Genomic DNA, 17,321 nt, shown 5'->3' on the forward strand with positions numbered 1-17,321 from the left:
TGTTACCACCCCTTTAGTTTCCAATCCGACATTTATTACAAAGGGATATTTTCGGTGCGGGGGATGCAAGATCTGTCATTTGATGGTGCCATCCTCCCGTTTTTCGGGCATGAGTTAAACAAAAACATTTCCAACAAATCCTACATTAATTGTGATACACACTTTGTTGTGTATCTACTAACATGTGGATGTGGGTTGAATTATGTGGGTCGAACGACCAGGGCCCTCAAGACGAGAGTGATGGAACACCTAAGGCTGATTAAAAAAACAGGACTGTTCGCACCCCGTGTCCAAACATTTTACGGAATGTAAACATGGGGGTGCATGAAATTTGACAGTGAGAGGCATTGAAAAAGTGTCATTAAGAGAACGAGGAGGCGATAAACGCAATCTATTGGACCGCAGGGAGTCTTATTGGATCTTCATGTTAAGGACCCGTTCTCCCTGCGGTCTAAATATTGAGTGGAATCTTAGCTATTTTTTTAACTAGAATTAGAGAGAGTACAATTATTACTTTCAATTGAGTGTGATATGTCTGAACCTTATTGTCTCTTGTCCACCTCTCCTTTCTTTCCTTTCCCATCCCTCTTCCCCCTCCCCTCCCTTTCCCTCCCCTCTCCTTCCCCTCTCTTTACCTCCCCCGCCCCTTATTGGTTCCATTCTTGGTCCTTTAAGAGCACACGCAAAGTATAGCAATTTTCTTTGGAGATAAGATTTTTAATTAAGAGAATTTAAATAAACAGGTTAAATACAGAAATTGATAAGCTTTCTCCAACAGGAGATTTATTTATACGTTATTGGAGAAATATATTGTTAAACGTTAGCTGGTATCCTGTAAATGTACTTTCAGGACAATGGGAGGAGATGTATTACACCTAAAATAAAAACATATTAGGTTATAGTACATGTAAGAATTCTTTATACAGACATACCCCGCTTTAACATACGCAGTGGGACCGGAGCATGTATGTAAAGTGAAAATGTACTTAAAGTGAAGCACTACCTTTTTTCCACTTTACAATGCATGTACTGTACTGCAAACATCATATATGTGCATAACTGATGTAAATAATGCATTTGTAACCAAAATAAATACAGTAAGCTTTATTCAAATAAAATGAATGGGAGCAAGCAAGGAGGTGAGAGGCGCGCACGCGGGTCAGTACTGTATAGCACCTCTCTCCTTCTCGCAGTCTCTCTCTCTCTCTCACTCAGTCAGTCTCTCTGTCTCTCACTCAGTCAGTCTCTCTCTCTCTCAGTCAGTCTCTCTCTCAGTCAGTCAGTCAGTCAGTCACGCACTCAGTCACACTCACGCACTCAGTCACATACACACGCACTCAGTCACACACACACGCACTCAGTCACACACACACGCACACACACACTCAGTCACACACACGCATTCAGTCACACGCACTCAGTCACACACACACGCACTCAGTCACACACACACGCACTCAGTCACACTCACGCACTCAGTCACATACACACGCATTCAGTCACACGCACACGCACTCAGTCACACACACACGCACTCAGTCACACACACACGCACACACACACTCAGTCACACACACGCATTCAGTCACACGCACTCAGTCACACACACACGCACGCAGTCACACACACACGCACGCAGTCACACACACACGCACTCAGTCACATACACACGCATTCAGTCACACGCACACGCACTCAGTCACACACACACACTCAGACACACACACACGCACTCAATCACACACACACGCACTCAGTCACACACACACGCACACACACACTCAGTCACATACACACGCATTCAGTCACACGCACTCAGTCACACACACACGCACGCAGTCACACACACACGCACGCAGTCACACACACACGCACGCAGTCACATACACACGCACTCAGTCACACACACACGCACTCAGTCACACACACACACGCACTCAGTCACACACACACACGCACTCAGTCACACACACACACGCACTCAGTCACACACACACGCACACACACACTCAGTCACATACACACGCATTCAGTCACACACACACACATTCAGTCACACGCACAGTCACACAGTCACACACACAGTCACTCAGTCACACACACAGTCACTCAGTCACACACACAGTCACTCAGTCACACACACAGTCACTCAGTCACACACACAGTCACTCAGTCACACACTGTCACTCAGTCACACACTGTCACTCAGTCACTCAGTCACACACTGTCACTCAGTCACACACTGTCACTCAGTCACACACTGTCACTCAGTCACACACTGTCACTCAGTCACACACTGTCACTCAGTCACACACTGTCACTCAGTCACACACTGTCACTCAGTCACACACTGTCACTCAGTCACACACTGTCACTCAGTCACACACTGTCACTCAGTCACACACTGTCACTCAGTCACACACTGTCACTCAGTCACACACTGTCACTCAGTCACACACTGTCACTCAGTCACACACAGTCACTCAGTCACACATTGTCACACACACACATTGTCACACACACACACACACACACACACACACACACACACACACACACACACACACACACACACACACACACACACACACACACACACACACTCACTCAGTGTCACACTCACTCAGTGTCACACACAAACACACACACTGTCACACACACTGTCACACACACTGTCATACACACTGTCATACACACTGTCACACACACTGTCACACACACTGTCACACACACTGTCACACACACTGTCACACACACTGTCACACACACACACACACACACACACACACACACACACACACTCAGTGTCACACACACACACACACACACACACACACACGCAAAGATTGCAGCAGAAGATCTTCTGTTGCTCCGTAATTCACATCACATGCAAAGCTTCGCAGAGCTCTGAGGAGGGAGGAGGGGGAAGAAGGAGGAAGCAGAGTCACGGGCGGAATCATTGGTTTAGCTGCTGCTTTATGGAGCGGGAGTGCAGGGGGAACGGAGACAGATGGGAGGGGGAACGGAGACAGATGGGAGGGGGGACGGAGACAGATGGGAGGGGGAACGGAGACAGATGGGAGGGGGAACAGAGACAGATGGGAGGGCAGAGGGAACAGGGAGATCGAGCGCTCCATAATGAAGACAAGCATGAAGGAGGTTGCAGGAGTGTTGAGGTGCGCACACCGCCCCCTGGTGTCCGTACTCGCGACGCACGCGTACGTACACAGGGGTATGCTGCAGCTAAAAGTAAATGTACGTACTTGTGAGTGTACGTAAAGCGGGTGTACGTAAAACGGGGTATGCCTGTATTTGTTTTTAATCTATTTTGTCATACTCAGAGTTTGTTTTCCTTTTTTTCAATGTCATCATGAACATAGAAGCTTTTGTGTTTAATATATGAAATAGCTCTGTTTATATTTGTTTGTATTTACCTATAGGTGTCTTTTGTATGCACAAGGGGGACCCCAACACTAATGGGGGTTCATTATGTGTATTTTTGCGCCATAGTGTGGTATTCACTTCTCCTACCACTGTTTATTCCAATGGAGTGGAGAGAGAGATAAAGGGGGGGGGGGGGGGGTTGCAGTGGGGCTGCTCCCCTGATTAAGAGAGGCAGAGGGGTCTGGTTAGGTTGGAGTAGACTGGGTTTCCCCCGTGGATATACTCTGGTGAGGCTGGGGGCAGTCGGGGAACAGTACCACTCTGATCTTGGCATTCATCTGCACTGACAGTGCGCATTGGGTCTCGTTCTGCTTGAGGGAAGAGGGTGTGTGTCTCTCACTCGACTCCAGCGTCGAGGAGACGATTGGATGGTGACGTCATTAAGGGCCGTTACCTAGGAGGTACTTAAAGACACCTAGAAGACATGCACACTTGCAGGAGCGTGCATGAATGCGGTAGTGACGTCACACACACCCGTTTTTTGGCGCAAATTTTGATTTGTGAGATTTACATTAGGTAGAGTATATAAGGTTTCCCCAGTGCATTGTACTATACTCCTTGATAAAGCACCGTGTTGTGTGAAACGCGTAGAAGGGTCCACACCTCCTTGTTTGTCATGTGTGATAGACAATAAATATTTTTCTATTTTTATACACCTGTCTCCCTGGGCAGTGCGCTGGTTTGTGCATTTATTTGCATATTTTTTGCTCTCGTTTGGCTACCATCCGAGCCTATTGTATGTATAAATGATTACAGGGATCTAGGCCAAAAGCTTAAGGCAAGGACCTCCAAGGTAGTATTTTCTGAAATACTACCAGTGCCATGCGCTACCGCAGGGAGAGGGTTATTCTCTTTTTCGGAAGGATCAAACAAATAGAAGGGGGAGGTGGAGTATGTCTATATGTTAAACCGGATCTAAAACCTATTGTAAGGGATGATGTCTATGAAGGGAATGATGAAAATGTAGAGACCTTGTGGATAGAAATTAGCAGTGGAGGTAAAAGTATTAAGAAAATATTTGTGGTAATATGCTATAAACCACCAAATATCTGTGAGATTGAGGAAGCTAAAATACTTTTGCAAATGGAGAAGGCATCAAAACTGGGTCATGTTTGCATAATGGGGGATTTTAATTATCCAGACATAGACTGGGGCATTGAGATTAGCGTTACAACAAAAGGAAATAGGTTTTTGGGAGTGCTTAAAGACAATTATATGACCCAAATTATTGAGGAACCAACCAGGAGAAGGGCAATACTGGATTTGGTCATATCAAACAATGTAGAAGTAATAACAAATATTCAAGTCCTGGAACATTTGGGTAACAGTGATCATAACATGGTCTCATTTGAAATAAATGATCAAAAAATAGATTTCTTGGGTTCAACAAAAACCTTAAACTTTAGAAAGGCAGATTTTAATAAACTGAGGTCTAATCTAGTAGTAATACAATGGGATGATGTTTTTGCAGGGAAAAATGTAGAAGATAAATGGGCAGTCTTTAAAACATTGTTAGAAAAGCACACTTATCAGTGTATACCCTTGGGTAATAAGTATAAAAGAAATAAGTCAAAACCAATGTGGCTAAATAAACAGGTAGGGGAGGAAATGGACAAGAAGAGGAAGGCGTTTAGATTCTTTAAGTTAGAAGGGACAGAGACATCGTATCAGAATTATAAGGAATGTAACAAAAATTGCAAAAGGGCAATCAAATGAGCAAAAATGGATAATGAAAAAAGGATTGCAATAGAAAGTAAGGTCAACCCTAAAAAGTTCTTTAAGTACCTTAATAACAAAAAAATGAGAAAAGAATATATAGGACCCTTTCAGTGTGAGATGGGTAGGCAGATTATTGGAGATAAGGAAAAAGCAGAGGTATTAAGCAAATTCTTTGCCTTTGTGTTTACCAGGGAAGAATCAAGTTCAATAGTAGTGCCGCAGGAGGAAGCCACAACCTCCATATTAATGAACGATTGGTTAACTGAGGAATAAATTCATAAGCGACTTGAAATTATTAAAGTAAATAAGGCACCTGGCCCCGATGGCATACATCCAAGAGTTCTCAAGGAGTTAAGCTCAGTAATAGCCAAACCATTATATTTAATATTCAAGGACTCCATTTTCACAGGCTCAGTACCACAAGATTGGCGTAAAGCAGATGTGGTGCCTATATTTAAAAAGGGAGCTAGATTACAACTGGGAAATTACAGACCTGTAAGCCTGACTTCAATAGTAGGGAAACTACTTGAAGGTTTAATACAGGATAACATTCAGGAATACTTAATGGAAAACAAAATTATTAGTAATAGTCAGCATGGATTTATGAAGGATAGATCTTGCCAAACTAACCTTATTTGTTTCTTTGAGGAGGTAAGTAGGAATTTAGACCAGGGTAATGCAGTTGATGTGGTCTACTTAGATTTTGCAAAGGCTTCTGATACGGTTTCACACAAGAGGTTGGTGTACAAAATAAAGAAAATTGGACTCAGTAATAATATATGCACTTGTATTGAAAACTGGTTAAAGGACAGACAACAGAGGGTTGTCATAAATGGAACTTTTTCAGGTTGGGCTAAAGTCGTGAGTGGAGTACCTCAGGGATCGGTACTGGGACCCCTGCTTTTAAACTTGTTTATTAATGACCTTGAGGTTGGGATCGAGAGCAAAGTCTCCATCTTTGCTGATGATACTAAATTGTGTAAGGTAATAGAATCAGAGCAGGATGTAATTTCTCTTCAGAAGGACTTGGAGAGACTGGAAACCTGGGCAGGTAAATGGCAAATGAGGTTTAATACAGATAAATGTAAGGTTATGCATTTGGGATGCAAGAATAAAAAGGCGACTTACAAATTAAATGGAGATATATTGGGTGAATCCTTGATGGAGAAGGATTTAGGAGTGCTTGTAGACAGCAGGCTTAGCAATAGTGCCCAATGTCATGCAGTAGCTGCAACTAGTGGTTGACTGGTGTGATTAAAAAGCAATCATATGTCTAATATAAGCAGATAGCAGCAAGTGGCATATAGAAGGGGATATGGAGCAAGCAAGCAAGATGTCATGGGGGAAAGATGGCCAACAACAGGAATGGTGAATGTCAGTAACAGTCCATGTGGCTGGTGTTAGCCCAGTGAGGAACAATAAACACCCACTAGAGTGTCCCTTCTCAATGGTGATGTGGGTGTGCTGTTGACCGAAAGAGTGACGAAACGCGTTGGACGTCATCATGTAGCAACGCAGTGACGCGGGCACGTTCTGTGCGAAGCAACTAGTAATACTTGTTGCTCTACACCTGGGTATAGAGGCACCCTTTTCTACAAACACCTCCGGTGCCGCTGCAAGGACTCACGCAGGAAGCCTCACCTCAAACTGAGGTCTGACACGCGGGAAGTGATTTTGTGCCACAGGAGGGAATTGATTTTACAACATCAGAACAACACCAGTTGAACCGGACCGCACGTTGAGGAGATATATTCCGTGCTTCAACAGATTTAACAGGTCTGTCAACAGCACACCCACATCACCATTGAGAAGGGACATTCCCCTCCATATCCCCTTCTATATCCCACTTGCTTATTGCTGCTATCTGCTTATATTAGACATATGATTGCTTTTTAATCACACCAGTCAACCACTAGTCCTTTTGACTACTGTGGTCATTTAATAAACTTTACATATATTTGTATACTATACAGAACTGGCACTTCTTTCTTCTTGTTCTCTGCTTACATTTGGTCAGGCTTGACCACACAGAAGCTTTGCCTATTCCGTACAGACTGTTCCTATGCTATAAATATTTGATGCTCACATTCACTTGTTACACGTATTTAATCCTTCTTTTACATTACACATATATAGAATTAATTTGCACATTTTAGCACTACTATTCACTCACTAGCACTACTAATTGTGTGTGTGTGTGTGTGTGTGTGTGTGTATATATGTGTGTATGTGTGTGTATATATACCCCCTCCCCCGTGTGTCCCACCCTCCACGGCTACACCGCGTGCCCCTGTGAGCGCAGTGCAGCCGCAGATTCTCCTCCTCACCGAGCGCCCCTGCAACCCCCCCAGCCGCACCTCACACCCGGCACGCCATCTGGCGCTGAAACCCACCAGCCACACCCTACACCCGTGCCGCAACCTCCATCCGCACCCCCGCTGGATCAGTCCCTCACACCCGCATTACCACCCCCTTCGAACCGCACCATTAGCCCCTTTCACCGCCGCCTCACATACACTGCCACCGGCCCCCCACATCACCAGTCCCTCACACCACCACTCCAAGCAGTCGCATCTCCAACCGCTATCACGCCCAACCGTCGTCTCTCTCCCTGCCGCCTCTCTCCCGCCCGCACGCCGCATACACTTCCGGCCGTCGCCTCTCTCCTTGCCGCCTCCCGCACGCACGCCGCATACACTTCCGGCCGTTGCCTCTCTCCCTGCAGCACACATCACCCGCACGCCGCACACTCCAGGCCGTCGCCTCTAGCACGCAGGCCCGCTCCTGCCTTTCACCCCCCCCGCTCCTGCCTTTCACCCCCCTCCGCTCCTGCCTTTCACCCCCCCGCTCCTGCCTTTCACCCCCCTCCGCTCCTGCCTTTCACCCGCCGCTCCTGCCTTTCACCCCCCCGCTCCTGCCTTTCACCCCCCCGCTCCTGCCTTTCACCCCCCCCCGCTCCTGCCTTTCACCCCCCCGCTCCTGCCTTTCACCCCCCCGCTCCTGCCTTTCACCCCCCCGCTCCTGCCTTTCCTTTCACCAACCCCCGCTCCTACCTTTCACCCCCCCGCTTCTGCCTTTCACCCCCTCTGCTCTTGCCTTTCACCGCCCCCCGCTCTTGCCTTTCACCCCCCCGCTCTTGCCTTTCACCCCCCCGCTCTTGCCTTTCACCCCCCCGCTCTTGCCTTTCACCCCCCCCGCTCTTGCCTTTCACCCCCCCGCTCTTGCCTTTCACCCCCCTGCTCTTGCCTTTCACCCCCCCCGCTCTTGCCTTTCACCCTTCCCGCTCTTGCCTTTCACCCCCCCCGCTCTTGCCTTTCACCCTTCCTGCTCTTGCCTTTCACCCCCCCGCTCTTGCCTTTCACCCCCCCGCTCTTGCCTTTCACCCCCCTGCTCCTGCCTTTCACCCCCCCGCTCTCTCCTTTCACCCCCCCGCTCTCTCCTTTCACCCCCCCGCTCTTGCCTTTCACCCCCCCCGCTCTTGCCTTTCACCCCCCCCGCTCTTGCCTTTCACCCCCCCGCTCTTGCCTTTCACCCCCCCGCTCTTGCCTTTCACCCCCCACGCTCTTGCCTTTCACCCCCCCTCCTGCCTTTCACCTCCCCCCCGCTCCTGCCTTTCACCTCCCCCCGCTCCTGCCTTTCAACTCCCCCCCGCTCCTGCCTTTCACCTCCCCCCCGCTCCTGCCTTTTACCCCCCCGCTTCTGCCTTTCACCCCCCCACTCTTGCCTTTCACCCCCCCCACTCTTGCCTTTCACCCCCCACTCTTGCCTTCACCCCCCCCACTCTTGCCTTCACCCCCCCCCACTCTTGCCTTCACCCCCCCCCCCACTCTTGCCTTTCACCCCCCCGCTCCTGCCTTCCAGTCACTCAGTCACCCACCTGCGCACCCACTCATAGTCACCCACCCGCGCACCCACCCAGTCACCTGTCTTTTGTGGAAAATATAAAAAGAAACAGGTTGCATTGTAATCTTTTTTTCGGTATGACAAGAAGAAAACACCTACGTTCAAGTTGTGTGCTAAAAAATCTTTTTCCCTGGTAGGTGCGCTATGGGTTGGAGGGGGGGAGGGGGTGGCCCTTCTCCTTTCATTTGTCTTGGGCCCCATGCTTTCTGTTGACGACCCTGCACCCGCCCGCCACCGCAGTGGACACCCCGCCCCACAGTAAGTCTGCTGCCGCCACCCCCCCTGTCACACCCCCTGAAGCGCTATGTACATTAATGGCGCTATATAAATAAAGACATACAATACATACCGCACCCAAAGTCAGCCGCCGCAGAGATACCCGCAGTGTGCCGTCGCACCCTGTCACTAACCCACCTGCAGTGAGCCGCACAACCCTCCCGCCTGCGACTGGGGGGGGGGGGGGGAGAATCAAAAGTGACACACTGCTGCCGAGCTCTGAAGGGGGGGTGGAGAAAACCACTAACCAAAGGTGAGCCACCGCCGCTAACCTCTGAAGGGGGGGGGGATTCCAACCCGCCCACCCAGGCAGATGCCGCGTAGCTGTGAAGGGGGGGGGGGAAATCCCAACCCTACCGGCCACCCCCACCCCCTAGTGACCCGCCGCCACCGAGCTATGAAGGCGGGGAGGGGGGGAAGAATTGGAGATGTGAAGGGGGGGAAATCGGAACTGTGAAGGGGGTGGGGAAATCTGAGCTGTGAAGGGGGGGGAATGGAGACGTGAAAGGAGGGGGGGGGAGCGGGAAAATTTTATCCCGGTCAACACCGGGTATATCAGCTAGTGTGTGTGTGTGTGTGTGTGTATATGTATATGTGTGTATATGTGTGTATATGTATATATATATATATATATATATATATATATATATATATATATATATATATATATAATATATATATATATATAATAAATAAATATAATAAATAAATATCAGAAATGTTCAAGGGCACTCAAAAGGGGAAATAAAAAGGAAATCAACTTATCTGGTCAGTCGTGGTGCTCGCTGTGCAGCCAGGATCACCATCCAGCAACAGAAATAAATAGGCTCCTAACTCAAAAGATCCGCAGCACTCACCAATTCAAATGATTAGATTTAATGAAGCAACACAAGCATCAGGGGGTAACCACAGGTAAAAGTGACGTTTCGGACCTCACGGTCCTTTCTCTGTGGGGGAGCTTGCACCATATACAAGAACACCTGTGGGGGTATGGAGCCTAGTAAGCTTTAACTACTGCATGGTTTAAATGTTTTTGTTTTTTTAATATCTCCTTTAGGTTTTTATTAAAAAGAATACTACAGCTGCAAACTATAAGTGAAGAAGACACAGCAACACCTAATAATTCTAATTTGGCTCTTGGCTATGGGATTTCGGAGATCACAGGAATTAATGAAGGGCATCTTGATTTGTGTTTATCAAATGTTGTTGATGAAAGTATGTGTAAAAAAATAAAAAAAGAGAAAAGAGAAAAAGGAAAAGAAAACAAGTCAGAAGGCAAGTAACATAACTCTTAGAATGACAGAATAGCTGAACAATACAGGATTTAAAGTATGTAAATAGTCCATACAAGTTGTGAGCAAGTGTACGTTTTTCTTTACAGGCAGCTGAATGGATAAACGTGTGCAGATTGTGTGTAAAATCCGTAAAAGCGGATTGACGACTGCCACTGGCAGCATTTATAGAAAATCTTGTATAGACTCTGCAATGGTCTCATCAAACTAAAAAATTAATTTTTAATATAAATCTAAATATATTTATTTCAACTGTTCTCACATGAACTATGACAGCTTATAATTATGTCGCATTTAGACAGAAAAAAAGCCAATTTTTTAATGCAACTGTGTTAGTGCACGCTCTTCATATTTAGAGTCCAGAGTAACAAATTGGCTCAATTTATAACTAATTTGTTGACTTGGAATTTCGTATACTTGTCACTTGCAAAAGTAAGTGTGTGTGTGTGTGTGTGTGTGTGTGTGTGTGTGTGTGTGTGTGTGTGTGTGTGTGTGTGTTTATTTATAGATGTATTAAAAATACATAAAACTATAAATAATTACTGCACACTTCTAACTTAAGCACATGTTATCTCTCTAAATGTAATTAGTAGTTTTTAATTCAGACATGTTAAACCTTTTTTTATGCAGCACATTATTAGTCGAGATGGACCATAATGTACTATATCTACAAGTAGTTACATTCAAAATGATAAAAAAATGGTTCATTTTAAAACTTTTTTATGATTTTAAGTTTTTGCATACATTAAAAACTATTCCTTCCAAATTAGCCTTATCCTCTCATCCTTAATTATTAAACTCAGATTTGTATTTTTTAGTTATGAAGAAGACCTTTAAGAAGAAAAGAATTCCAGAAGGAACAACTAGAAAGTGGGTTCAACCTATTCCATTAGACCCATCTGGAAGGCCTGTTTTTCCAATCATTTTAGGTGGACTGACGATTTATAGTCTTGGCGAGGTTGGTTATTTGTGAAAAAAATCTTTTTGAACACTGAATTCCAAGTTTTTTTGCATTGTGTTTTCCAATTAAACAAACTAATTTATAACATGTAATATTGCAGTATTAGTTCACCTCTGTGCTTCATATGAAGAAATATGCATAATTCTTTGTATTGCATAACATTTGGAAATTGTGACATTTTAATGACCCAATAACTACAGGTTAATAGTGTTGACTGATATTTTGAAACTTCACAAATCTCTTCTGCGATTGAAAGGTAGCATATAAACCCAAGTAGGTAGGATTTAGTAGCATCTAGCCAAGTAACAGAAATACAATTATGAGAGGATAGCGTACTTTAAAGCATCAGTCCTTGCTGGCGATTTTTTTTTTTTAGTGTTTTTTTTTACTTCAATATATTCCTCAATGTAATCCTAACTTACCTAGTTAGTATAAAAGCTGCTGATCAATCCGTTTACATGTGATTTAAAACGAAAATTTATTAGTGTAGCCTGATTTATTTCTCTCTTTTCTGGGAGGTTCCTGTCAGTTTCCTCATTCATTGGAACGCATATGAATATTCATATTTGTTCCAATGAAGCGCGCGCTCCCGATCTGCACAGGAGGAGAAGCAGCCATTACTTCTCATCTGTGACTGTGTGTCTATCCTAGTGGCTTCTCCAGTCTGCCCGCCCTGTGTAGGAGGTGCGCGCTCCCTTGAGGCGCTCCCCCCCCCCCCCCTCCTCCCAGGGTTGTCCGGCAATCTCCCCCTCCCCCGGTTGTCTGGCGCTCTTCCCCCTCCCCCGGTAGTCTAGCGCTCTTCCCTCTCCCCCCCTTGTCCGGCACTTTCACCCACCTTTACCCCGATTGTCCGGCGCTATCCCCCTCCCCCGATTGTCCGGCGCTCTTCCCCCTCCCCTGCTTGTCCGGCGCTCCTCCCCGATTGTCCGGCGCTCTTCCCCCTCCCCCGATTGTCCAGCGCTCTTCCCCATCCCCCGATTGTCCGGCGCTCTTCCCCATCCCCCGATTGTCCGGCGCTCTTCCCCTGGTTGTCTGGCGCTCTTCCGCCCCCCCCCCCCCCTGGTTGTCCAGCGCTCTTCCTCCCCCCCCCCCTTGCCCCGTTTGTCCGGCGCTTTCACCCACCTTTACCCCGATTGTCCGGCGCTCTTCCCCCGATTGTCCGGCGCTCTTCCCCCTCCCCCGATTGTCCGGCGCTCTTCCCCTGGTTGTCCGGCGCACTTCCCCCCCCTGGTTGTCCGGCGCTCTTCCTCCCCCCCCCCCCCCTACACCGTTTGTCCGGCGCTTTCACCCACCTTTACCCCGATTGTCTGGCGCTCTAACCCCTCTCTCCCGTTGTCCGTGCGGGACGGGAGATGAGGGAAGGGGGGGGGGGCGGTCAGGTAGTGCCGGTCGCGGCTCACACTCTCCTCCAGTGTGGGGGGTGTGTGTGTGTGTGTGTGTGTGTGTGTGTGTGTGACACGGGGGAACAGTCAGGACAAACACAGTCTCCCCATTCCTCTGCGGGGAGACGGGGGGGGGGGGCACAGTCAAGAGAGAGGGGGGGGCAACACCAGACTGACTGCCACACACACTGGCTGACGCGCACACACACACACACACTGACTGACTGACGTAAACATACACACACTGACTGAACGACGCACACATACACACTAACGCAAAAGACAAAATACATACACATGCACACTAAGACAAAAGTTTCACTTAAAATGCACAGATGGGGATTCTGGAAATACACACACACACTGCAGAATATATCAGTTCTTCAGTATTAGGTGATACCTTTGTTATTTGGACTAACAATTTTTCATGGGACAAACGTGTGTGTGTGTGTGTGTGTGTGTGTGTGTGTGTGTGTGTGTGTGTGTGTGTGTGTCACATATAGGATTGCCAGGTGGCTTCTCCAAAAAATACTGGTCTCAATGGTATCACGTCACTATGTCAGGGAGGTAATATTGGACACATACATGTCCAGTATTCCAGTACCTCTCATTTTTTACTGAACAGAGTGTCCAAACAGTCCGGTTCAATACCGGACACCTGGCAACTATATATATTTATATATATTTATATAACTATAAAAATGAGAACTGTCAGTGCAGCAGCAGAAAAGGAGAGTAGCTCAGAATTAATTAATCCTTATTCCATTGCATATATGTATGTGTGTGTGTGTATATATATATATATGCAAATATAGCTGTATGCTCATCTGCATGTCTTAGGCAGGTCTGCAACCCCGCCTTTCCCCATTATCACCCAGCATACAGCACTTCCACTGCAGCAAGGGATTCTGGGAAATGACATGCAAATGAGCACACAGTGTCACTTTTTGCCTCAATAACCATTTTTAACATGGTTCCCTATAGGCTTAAGCTTGCTGCATGGTCACAGCTTTGAGCACAGCCAGGGTTAAGGTGCATACCCAGAAAACCACCCACAGACAGCTGTTTCGACCTTGATGGGTCTCATCAGTGTGGGGTTGATTTTACTGGGAATGCAAGAGAGGCTATGGGATAGGCTAAACCATAATACTGAGTTAAGTTATGGTGAGTAAAAAAAGTGACAAAAACCCTCCACAGGAAAGCAAATATGCAAATATAGCTGTATGCTCATCTGCATGTCTTAGGCAAGTCTTATATATATATATATATATATATATATACACAGTGTTCGACAATTATATACATTTACACGCCCGGGGCGTGTGGATTTAACTCCCGGGCGAGTAAATATTGGCCCAAGCAGCACACGTGTGTTTTTTAAATTTCCCCCGCTCGCGCTGCTGTTTTTCCCGCACTCGCGCTGGAGAAAAAAAAAAAAAAGCTGTGTGTGCTGTGCACGCGCATAGTAAGTGAAACTTCTTTGACTTTTGTCACAGAAATTGTGTTTGTGATGTTTTAATTAAAAATCAAAATACAATTTCTTTGACAAAACGCAAATAAATTTGGACTTAGAATGTGCGTGCTCGGCACACATCCCCTGTATTTGCTATTTGCACTAAGCGTGAATTCCTCGTGCGTGTGACTGTGTGTGTGCGCGTGTGACTGTGTGTGTGCGCGTGTGACTGTGTGTGTGTGCGCGTGTGACTGTGTGTGTGTGCGCGTGTGACTGTGTGTGTGTGCGCGTGTGACTGTGTGTGTGTGCGCGTGTGACTGTGTGCGCGTGTGACTGTGTGTGTGTGCGCGTGTGACTGTGTGTGCGTGCGTGACTGTGTGCGTGTGTGCGTGTGCGTGTGCGTGTGACTGTGTGTGTGTGCGTGTGACTGTGTGTGTGTGCGTGTGACTGTGTGTGTGCGTGTGTGATGTATGCGCACCCATCCTGCACCTCGCATATGCCCCTGCACCTCGCATATGCCCCTGCACCTCGCATCACCCCCCTGCACCTCGCATCCCCCCCTGCACCTCGCATCCCCCCCTGCACCTCGCATCCCCCCCTGCACCTCGCATCCCCCCCTGCACCTCGCATCCCCCCCTGCACCTCGCATCCCCCCCTGCACCTCGCATCACCCCCCTGCACCTCGCATCACCCCCCTGCACCTCGCATCACCCCCCTGCACCTCGCATCACCCCCCTGCACCTCGCATCACCCCCCTGCACCTCGCATCACCCTCCTGCACCTCGCATCACCCTCCTGCACCTCACATCACCTCCCTCACCTCCCTGCACCTTACATCACCCCCCTGCACCTCACATCACCCCCTGCACCTCACATCACCTCACTGCACCTTACATCACCCCCCTGCACCTCACATCACCCCCCTCCACCTCACATCACCCCACCTCACATCACCCCCCCTGCACCTCACATCACCCCCCCTGCATCTCACATCACCCCCCTTCACCTCCTCACATCACCCCCCTTCACCTCCTCACATCACCCCCCCTTCACCTCCTCACCACACCCCCCCTTCACCTCCTCACATCACCCCCCTTCACCTCCTCACATCACCCCATTCACCTCCTCACATCACCCCCCTTCACCTCCTCACCTGCACCTCCGATCACCCCCTGCACCTGCGAGCACGGCGGCAGAGCAGTGTGGTAGGAGGAGGGATGGGCACAGGTTGTGTTGCCCCGCAGTGCCGGGTATCGGCACTGAGGACGGCACATACGGCGAGGAGGCCCATGTGAGTGTGACGGCCCCCCACCCCGGGGAAGAACACCATAATGCCGGTGGGGGGGTGTGGGGGGAGGAATAGAGGGGGTAATTGGGGGGAGAGGGGTGGGGTAAGGTTGAGACGCGGCCACACCGGGCCCGCCGTAGCGTGGGAAGCGGCGCGCTCAAACCCCCCGCTTCCCACGTTACCCGAGCAGGAGCCAGGAGCGCACGATAACGTCTGTGCGCGCATGCGCGGCACATGCTGACAGCGCAGCGGCCGTCATGATCCCGGGGTTCCTCTCCTCCTCCAGCACCGGCGGCACTCAGTCAGAGGGACTCGGGGAAGGGGAAGCAAGAGGGAGGAGAGAAGCTGAGCAGCGTCTCCTCCTCTCACAGCCGGAGGACTTGCGGGGCTTCCGCCATCTTGGTACACCCACAGTACCGGAAGCTCTGCGCACGTCTAGGGGTAACGGCGGCCGTTAGGAGCGGCGCCGGCAGCTATCGCCGCCGCTTGTCACAGCGGGTGGGGGGAGTGGGTGTTGGGGGGGGGGGTTGTGGTCGCCGTTAGGAGCGGCGCCGGTGGCTATCGCCACCGCCGCATGTCACAGCAGGCGTGGGGGGGGAGGGGGAGTCACGTCACTTCCGTTTCATTTTCGTCTCCTTCGCTCCAGTTTTGCCCCATGAGAATAGGTCCCACTAAAGAAGTTTCACTTCAAAAAAAAAAAGCCGGAGGCAGGTTCATGTTGTTGGGGGAGATTACCCCGCTACCGGCTCTCTGAGCAGTGCCGTCGCTCCTCCCCCGCCTCTCAGCAACTTCCCCTCCTCAGCGCTTCCACTCCTCCCCCTTTCGGTAGCCAGCCCCTTCCATGCCTGTCTGCCTCAGGCCCCTGCAGGGCCATCTGTCACCCCTCCCATCGGGCCATCCGCCCCCCCTCCCATCGGGCCATCCGCCCCCCCCCCTCCCATCGGCCATCCGCCCCCCCTCCCATCGGGCCATCCGCCCCCCCCTCCCATCGGGCCATCCGCCCCCCCCTCCCATCGGGCCATCCGCCCCCCCCTCCCATCGGGCCATCCACCCACCCCTCCCATCGGGCCATCCGCCCCCTCCCCCCTCCCATCGGGCCATCCGCCCCCCCCCTCCCATCGGGCCATCTGCCCCCCTTTCGCATCGGCCATCCGCCCCCCCCTCGCATCGGGCCATCCGCCACCCCCCCCCCCCCTCACCCCAATCTCTCCCGGCCTCCGTGACCCCAAACTCTCCCGGCCTCCTGACCCCCCCTCACCCCACGCGGCGTCGGTGTGCCGCCTCTGTGGACAGTCTGACGATCTGTCAGCTGTTAAGGAAACCCCTGATGGCCAGCTCAGTTGTTAGCAGGGGAAATCCCCTAACCGGCTCTTCTCCCTGCTCTAAGCAGGGGAAATCCCCTAACAGGCCCTTATACATTCTATCAGTGAATACTGCGGCATCGGCGTCCGCCTCTGGAGGGGGCGCGGCCCCTTGCAGAGGCCCTCCTGCCGTGCGGAGGCCCCCGCTGCCATGTGCGACCCCCTGCCTTACGGGTGAGTATTTGTGTGAGTGAGTGTCTGTGTGTCTGTGAGTGTGTCACCCTCTCTCCCTCTCCCTGTGT

At 49.5% G+C, this 17,321-nt stretch overlaps 1 protein-coding gene across 3 annotated transcripts in view; it reads left to right on the forward strand.

Annotated features, from left to right (window-relative positions):
* Positions 1-17,321, forward strand: part of TBRG1 (transforming growth factor beta regulator 1) — a 176,525-nt gene that overhangs the window by 79,873 nt on the left and 79,331 nt on the right. For all 3 annotated transcript variants that reach the window (XM_075606833.1, XM_075606832.1, XM_075606834.1), the window contains 2 exons: positions 10,400-10,617; positions 11,453-11,592. In XM_075606833.1, the coding sequence (XP_075462948.1) occupies positions 10,400-10,617; positions 11,453-11,592 (358 nt within the window). The remainder of the gene's footprint in view (positions 1-10,399; positions 10,618-11,452; positions 11,593-17,321) is intronic.

This window comes from Ascaphus truei, chromosome 7 (genome assembly GCF_040206685.1).
Source record: "Ascaphus truei isolate aAscTru1 chromosome 7, aAscTru1.hap1, whole genome shotgun sequence".
In the NCBI taxonomy this organism is placed as follows: Eukaryota; Metazoa; Chordata; class Amphibia; order Anura; family Ascaphidae; genus Ascaphus; species Ascaphus truei.